The sequence below is a fragment of the Chrysochloris asiatica genome, unplaced genomic scaffold, assembly GCF_000296735.1.
Source record: "Chrysochloris asiatica unplaced genomic scaffold, ChrAsi1.0 scaffold00054, whole genome shotgun sequence".
Classification (NCBI taxonomy): Eukaryota; Metazoa; Chordata; class Mammalia; order Afrosoricida; family Chrysochloridae; genus Chrysochloris; species Chrysochloris asiatica.
The window spans coordinates 8,642,569-8,650,624 of record NW_006408572.1 but is presented as its reverse complement, the minus strand read 5'-3'; the positions used below and the strand labels follow the sequence as shown (position 1 = coordinate 8,650,624).

The 8,056-nt window shown below is 41.7% G+C and overlaps 1 protein-coding gene across 1 annotated transcript in view; it reads left to right on the top strand.

Moving 5' to 3' along the window:
* The window catches only part of ASGR2 (asialoglycoprotein receptor 2), a 17,428-nt gene extending 11,404 nt beyond the window's left edge, over positions 1-6,024 (top strand). Inside the window, exons 7-8 of the mRNA XM_006863491.1 lie at positions 5,022-5,128; positions 5,859-6,024. Coding sequence (XP_006863553.1) covers positions 5,022-5,128; positions 5,859-6,024 — 273 coding nt within the window. The remainder of the gene's footprint in view (positions 1-5,021; positions 5,129-5,858) is intronic.
* Positions 6,025-8,056: the final 2,032 nt, after the last annotated feature.

The window sequence follows — 8,056 nt, the reverse complement described above, 5'->3', positions numbered from 1 at the left end:
ACATGTTATCAGAAGAGGCCAATACCTGGGAAAGGACATCATGTTTGGTAAAGTAGAGGGTCAGCTAAAAAGAGGAGGACCCCCCCCCACCTCCCAGGGAGATGGATCGGCATAGTGACTGCAACAATGGGCTCAGGTATAACAATTCAGAAGTTGGCTCAGGATTAGGCAGTGTTTCCTTCTGTTGTGCATAGGGTCACATCTAACAATAACAACAAAGCATCATAGTCAGGAACCAGTTGAACATATATATACGCCTACTTCTTTCCATCAGACCCAACAATCCTTAGCCATGTCAGTCTCATATAGCTTCTTCACCGCATTTGATCTGGCACTTGTTGACCTTGACACCCACTATGAACACAAATGTGTTGTAATCATGATTGTCTTCATGGCTGACTCAGTAGTTAGTGGGAACTTGATGATGACATAGTGGTTAAGTTTGTTTCTTCTGAGGGTATTGGCCTACCTTAGGCACTACAGTGTCTTGAGCCATTGCAAGGTGTGTGGATCTTCTATTTTTTTTCTGCCATTATGGCCATCTTTCTGCACTACCTTCTTGACCTTTGGCATCTTTGCTTTGGTTTCAGTTTTGGGAAGACCAAGGACTCTCTTCTTCCCTTTTGGAGCCATTTTTGTAAAAAACAAATAAAAACTCCTCTTTAATTTTTTTAGGAAGTAAAGAAGTCATTCTCCAATATCCCCTTGTGTCCTGAAAAAAGTTTTCTTTACAAATTGTCATCTCTCTCTCTTTTTAAAAAAACATTTTTATTATATATTAAATATACAATATTATGTATGATATATTAATACATATTTTATTATGTATTAAATAAAGCCTTAGTGGTGCTGTATGATAAGCACTGAACTGCTGACCTCAAGTTCAGCAGTTTAAGTCCACCAGCAGCTCGCCAGGTCACCAGGAGAAAGATAAGACTTTTTGCCTCCATAAAGATTTAGCCTCAGAAACCCTAAACTAGGCTTCTATGAGTCAGGATTGACTCAAGGGCATACAACCACCACCACCACCACCACCATCACCACGTATTGTGAATTGAGTGAAGGACTACAGAGCAAATCATCAGTTTTATATTCAAATTATACACTTTGTTGCATTTCAAAGATTGCAATCCCCTCCACATACCATCCGTTATCTCACTTCCTTCCTATGATTCTTGTTTCCACTCAACCTTCTTTTCCAACGTTTCTCAATTTTGTCCTTAGATCAATGCTGCACTTTTGATCTTGAATGGTTGACCATTCCATCGTGTTCTCGTCTCTCTCTTTTTATTTTTTAAAGTTTTTATTGTGAATTGAGTGAAAGTTTACATGGGAGAACATTGGTTTTACACTCATTATTTCATTGCAATGATTACACTCTCCTACGTGCATCATCATTCAACAGTATTTGCTTCTATTCCCTCTAGGGTTTTTTTGTTTTTTTGGTGTGTGGGGGTGATGTACACAGAAACACACAGGAATATATAATCATTTAAACAACCAAAGGGCACATTCTGTGAGCCTGCCTCCTGGCTGCCAGCACACAATCCCTCTCTTTCCATGAGTCTAGAGTCCTCAGATGCTCTGTCTCTCCATGTCCTCATCTCTGGTGTCACTGCTTCTCTGGATAAGATCTCACATTCCGCTCGTGCTCTTCTCCCTTGATGGTCCTAGGGACCTCTATTTCTGGACTATAAGATTAACTACTCCCCTCTTTTTTTACAGAACTTCTACCTTTACAGGTGTCATCTCTTTTTAATACTACATTTCTTTCTTCTCCACCTTGTCCTTCTTTTTCCTTTTTTAAAAGTAATTGCTATGCTGAGTTTTCTCCCTCTGCATTTATGAATGAGTACAATTCCTACCCATGATTCGCTGGGATGGATTGTTCTGGACTGTCTCCACTGGTCATCTGGCCGTATTTGATTCCTCCCCTGAGTCTTCAGCAGGGAAGGCTAGATAGTGAGAATGTGTTTTGTTGTTGTTGTTCAGTTCTGCTTCTGGTGCTGGAAGTGGAAACTTGCTGTAGTAACCAGCAGCAAATAGAATATCTCATCTCCATACACATTCTCTCCAACTGTGTGGACTCCTCTGAATTTGGGGGCAGCCTTACCAGCCTCTGAGGGCTAGTTCCTCATGTACAGCTCATTACCTTTGTGCAGGATTCTAAATTCAGGAGTGCTACGGATGAAGTTTGAGTCTTGGTATGGTGCTGTAGGATACAAACTAGACTGCTAACCATGAGGTCTGTGGTTCAAACCCACCAACCGCTCCTCAGAAACCCAACACAAGGTTGCTATGAGTAAGAACCGACTTGATGGCACTCAACAAAAATAACAGATGAAGTCAGAAGAAAGATGTGTCAGTCAGTTCTGTAACTATTTATGGCCTTGGGAACCCTCTGGGGCAATCTACTTTGTTCTGTTAAGTGCCATGAAGTCCATTTCAACTCATAGTGATCCTATACAGTGAGCGGCTGGGGGGTTTGACCTTGTGGTTCCAGTGCTTATCCTACAGCACCACACCAGGACTCCAACTTTATCCTAGAGGGGAGCTATGAGTCAGAATCAATGGCATTGGGTAATATATGAAGTTGAAGTGATGAACCTATTGAGTTGTGTCTCTAGGGGATGACAGCTGTGTAAGGTAATTTCCCTCCAAATGCTGTTGTTGTTGTTGTTATGTGCTGTGGAGTCAGTTCCGACTCAAAGCGACCGTGTACAGGGTCGCCGAGGCTATAAATCTTTACAGGAGCAGAAAGCCTCATCTTTCTCCCGCGGAACAGCTGGTAGTTTTGAACTGCTGACCTTGCAGTTCTCAGCCTAATTCATAACCACTAAGCAACAACAACAACAACAAAGCTACCAGAGCTCCTTCCAAATGCTGTTAAAACCCTTAATATGCTGTGAAAGTGAACCACCAGGTACACATGCGGTCAGTCCATCTCTACTTCCTATACAAAACTAACAATACAATACCCTTCTCAGTATCTTCCCAAGCCACGGGACTTAAGCCCCCCGGAATAGCCATATCTGTAAGAGAAAGCCACTTGGAAGGGTTCTTGTAGTAGAGGGTCTGCATGAGAGCTGTCTGTACTCTCAGAGACCACTTCCACCCCATTCCCTGGCTCCACAGACCCAGGACATCCTCCTCCTTTCAGGACAAACTTCCAAACCGCATGTGGTTATAATGGGAATCTTGGCAGTGGGTCAAGTCTGGAAAACTTGGAGACTGGCAAAGCTCAGGAAATGAGAGCCACCCATAGACGAGACGACTGAAACCGAGATGTAAAGGGACATGAGTAATGTAGGCATCAAAGACAGAGAGAGAAAGCCTTCTGCTAGAGCCATGTCCAGGAGTTTGAGATTGTGAGCTGAAGACCAGTGTCCGGGTAGCTGCCCTGAATTGGAACTGAAGTGGGGGGTTGGGGTTAGGGCTGTGAACAGAATGCAGTCATGAGCTCAGGCCCTGACCTTGGCTCTATTTTTTTTCCTTCTTTTTTCTTTTTAAAGCTTTTATTGTGAATTAAATGAAGGTTTACAGGGCAGATCATCATTTTTACATTCAACAAATCATTGCAATTGTTACAATATCTTCCATGCACATCAGCTAACAGTATTAATCTCTATTACATTGTGTGTGTGTACACAGACCACTATTGATTGGTCTTTCCTGATGACATGTACAAAAGTAGGTTAGTCAAAGTCTTACTATCCTCACTGCTAAGAAGCGTTCTGATTGTGTTTCTTCTAAAACTGATTTATTCATTCTCTTGGCAGTCCAGGGCATGGTCAATATTCTTTACTAACACTGTAATTTGAAAACATCCATTCATCTGTCTTTCTTTTACATGTATTTCTAAATACTTCAATTTTAATGAATTTGGAATTTTTAATCTCCCATCTTGAAAGAATCCTCTTCCAAATGTCTAATTCTGACAGTGACAATTTAAGGCTAATGGAAAGGAGATTTGGGTTTAGTTGGAATTATTCCTTACTTTCCGAATTATTTCATGGAATAATGTCGATGGGATACATAACCTGGTGAGTCCCAGCCCATTTCTAACATCTTTGGAAAATAAAATGATTTGTAATTTATCTGCATAAAATTAAATGTGCTAAAATTAAATCTTAAACTGAACCATTTTAGAGGCAAGGAAAATGTGCTGGAAATAAATAATTAAAAAAAAAATGTTTTATTGTGAATTATGTGGTAGTTTACATGGGAGAACATTAGCTTTACATTCATCCTATTTTATATCGTTTGCTTGCCATGGTTACAATCCCCTCCATGCATTATCAAACAACCAAAGGGTACACCCTGCAAGCCTGCCCCTGGCCATCAGCACACAGCCCCTCTCCCTTCCTGAGTCCAGACATTGTTTCGTTCTGCTGTGCATGGGGTCACTATGAGTCGGTTCCGACTTGATGGCACCTGACAACAATAATGGCACTTCACAACAACAACAATGGCTAGTGATCATGAACATTTATTTCTTTATATGTTTGTTGGCTACCTGGATCTATTGGGCTTTTGATACCTGATCTTTTAGAAGTATTGCCAGTCCTTTCTTCTGAGGTGCCTGTGGGTATGTTCGTACTTTCATTTGCCTTGTCTGTCTTTTGTTTGTCTGTGTTAACTATTTGCATCACTCAGGTACGCCACAAAAGTGTGGTTGTTACTTGCTACTGACCCAATTGTGCCTAATGCTGACCTTATGTGGTAAAGAAGAATTGTGCTCCACAGAGTTTTCAAGGTGTTTCTAGATGGGTTTGAACTGCCAAGTTTTAGGCTCTAGTAGTCAAGTGCTTAACCATTTGCACCACCCAGGGCTTTTAACCCCAGTAAGTATTCACTAAACAATAGTTATAATTATAAAAATAAAGTAACGAAAACTAGTTGAATTGGGAGTTGCTACTTCAGCTTGGGGCAGATCAGACTGGTGAAAGCAAAGGGGACCATAGCTGAAGGATAAGGGTGGAAAGAATGTACTAGAACTTCTCTCCTGTCTGTTTCTCCAGAAATTCATTCTCCAACACATAAACCCCTTTCACACCTGGATAGGACTTACTGGCAGTGACAGCTCCTGGAAGTGGGTGGATGGTACCAACTATGAAAATAGCTATACGTAAGTGACTGTCTATATCTGCTGTTAGTCTCGGGGTGGAGGCGGGGAGGACAGTCACCTGGACTTTTGCCCTACTCGACTCCCACCATGTCCCTCAGAGACCAAACTCCTCAACTCTCTTGTCTCAGTTATCTATCTAGTCCTGCTATAATAAAATACCACAAGTGAATGGCTTTAACCAACAGCAACTCATTTTCTTATAGTTGAGGAAGCTAGAAGTCTGAATTCAGCGTACCAACTCTAGCAGAAGGCTTTCACTCTCAGTCGGCTCTGGGGGAAGGTCTTGTCTTATAACTTCTGTTTCCTGTTCCTTGGGGAATCTCTGTGTGTCTTGGTATTGATCTCACCTCATCTCTCCTCCTAAAACAGTCACTTGTTTAATCTCTTTTATATCTCAAAAAAGCACTAAACCTTTTAAGATCTTGCTCAAAAGAGATTGACTCAAAATGTACCGGACACTATTCCTACCTCATTAAATATCAAAGACAACTCATTCCCCAAAGGAATTATAACCACAGGCGTAGAGATTAGCATTTTGATGATGTATTTTGGGAGAACAGAATTCAATCCACAACACCTCTCCTCCCCAGACTTCTAACCTCTAAGACTGAATCTCCTACTCCCTTAGTCCCTCCCAAGTGTGCTTTTCTGGATGTGGGTGAGGGGGATGCTGGTGGTCAGACAGAGATGTTTGGGGGATCAGAATTGGACTTCTCTCATTCCTTTTTAGGAACTGGGCTTACTCTCAGCCTGACAACTGGAAAGGGCATGAGATGGGAGGAAGTGAAGACTGTGTTGAAATCAGGCCAGATGGCCAATGGAATGATGATTTCTGCAAGCAGGTGCATCGCTGGGTGTGTGAGACCAAGCAGACCCACAACATCAGGAGCCCCTGACTACAAGTCTTGAGCCTGCCACACCCACATTACCCTTACACCTTACCTTTCTCTACTGGGAGATTTGCAGAAAGAAAAACTAATAGGGGAATGGGAGGGGTTGAAAATAGCTGGGGGAGGAGTGGTTAAGGGGCTCAGACCCTAGGGAGACTGAGATCACTGTCTCCTTCCATAATTCGCTGTATCTATGAAAAATGTCAGCCTCTGCAATGAAGTAGAAAAAGTAGAACCGCATCTTGAGATTCTGCATGGCCTGGTTATTTGGAACTTGGGAGGAAAGAGTCTGGAGAGACAAGTTTGCATTTAGACGGTAAGTGTCCTGGACATGGGCGTAGGTGGTAAGGAGTCAATTGGGCAGGTGTTGGAAGTCCTCCGAGACTGAAGATTCCCGAGGGAAGCAGCTGTCCTTGTAGTGGAATATTCTCCACCGGAGGTAGCAGGAAGCACCATGGCTTGCTTCCCAACCTGGGAACTGTAGGCAGGGCTGGCAAAGGTCCCTTTAACAAGGCCAGTGATTAGTGTTTGCTAAGAGCAGGTACTTTCATACATTTTCAGCTCCCTTTGGCCCCAAATAGATGTAGACACATCTTCAGCATAGGATGTCGCCAACGATTTCCATGTTGGGTACACGTCACATTCCAAGATCATTCTAAAACTGACCTTAAAAGAAAGAATGAGAATTTTCATTTTTATATAAACATATTTGTTGCTGCCGCTGTTAGTTGCTTTTGATTAAGCTTCCGAAGATGTTGATCTTCTATATAATAGAATAGACCAGTGCCTAATCTTGTGCCATCCTCATTAGTAAAAGAAATTCCAAATTCTATACCCATGCCTACATGGTGGAAGTCCTCCAGTTACACTCTTATCTTGTCTGTAGGATAAAACACTGGGCTGCAAGAGCACTTTGAACTGCAAGTGGTTCAAATCCAACGGCTGCTTCTCAGAAATCCATACAGGGTTGCTACAAGTCGAAACTGACTCGGCGGTACATAAAAAAAATAACACTGTGAAAGTACTTACCTTACCATGCCCACTTTTTCCCAGAGTTCAGCATTTCATGGTTATCCTTTCTGAACCTTTCTTGTGTATATGCATATATGTAATGCTATATATACATCAGAATCCCTGATAGTGCTAGACAGCTAACTGCAGGTTGGCAGTTCAAACCCACCAGACACTTCAAGGGAGAAAGATGAGGCCTTCTGCTCCCATAAAGAGTTTTAGCATGGAAACCCGATGGAGCAGTTCTACTGTGTCCTATAGGGTTGCTATGAGTTGAAATCGACTCAATGGCACTAGATGGTGGGTGTGTACATCACTATGGAATTTGCTTTTTTTGCTTTTACTTTTATAATTAAAAAATTTTTTAACCCTGCAAGGAAGTTACTATGTAAGGGCCTGTGCCTGTGCCTGTGAGAAACCCTTGAGTTTGTTACTCCAAAAATGTTGGGTCCATTGCCTGAAGTGATTTAAGCCAATAGAGACACTCAGAAGGAAAGAGGAAAAGTTACAGCGTTCATTATGCTGTGCTTGAGTCAGAGGGGTGCCCCCCAGATTCTGTCTGCCTCTAGATGCTCAAGTGGCTTTTAAAGAGTAAAAATCACATCATAATTATCCTATACATACAATTTCATATGATTACAGGTTAAACATATACAATTAGGGATCAAGGAATGGTGAGTCTTAGTACATCTCATTATGATGCTCAATGTCCACCCAGCAGTGTGGTTTTTAGTATGGTAATGTCTCTAGGGTCAATGACCTAAGATTTATAGTTACTTTTCTTTCTTTCTTTTTTTGTTGTCATCAGCAGGTCTTTTGAACATCTGGTTTTAACAAATTATATTTCTGTTTCCTTTATTTTATCGGGAGTAACTTTCTGAAGCTCCTCCAAGGGTATTGCTTATTCCTTTAGTGAATGTTCTGCACCATTTCCTCCCCTCCCCCCTTGAAGCTATTAACACTTCATTAATTGAATGGCTTCACTAATTTGTTGTGTTGTATGAAACTTTCTGGCCATAATTTGGGG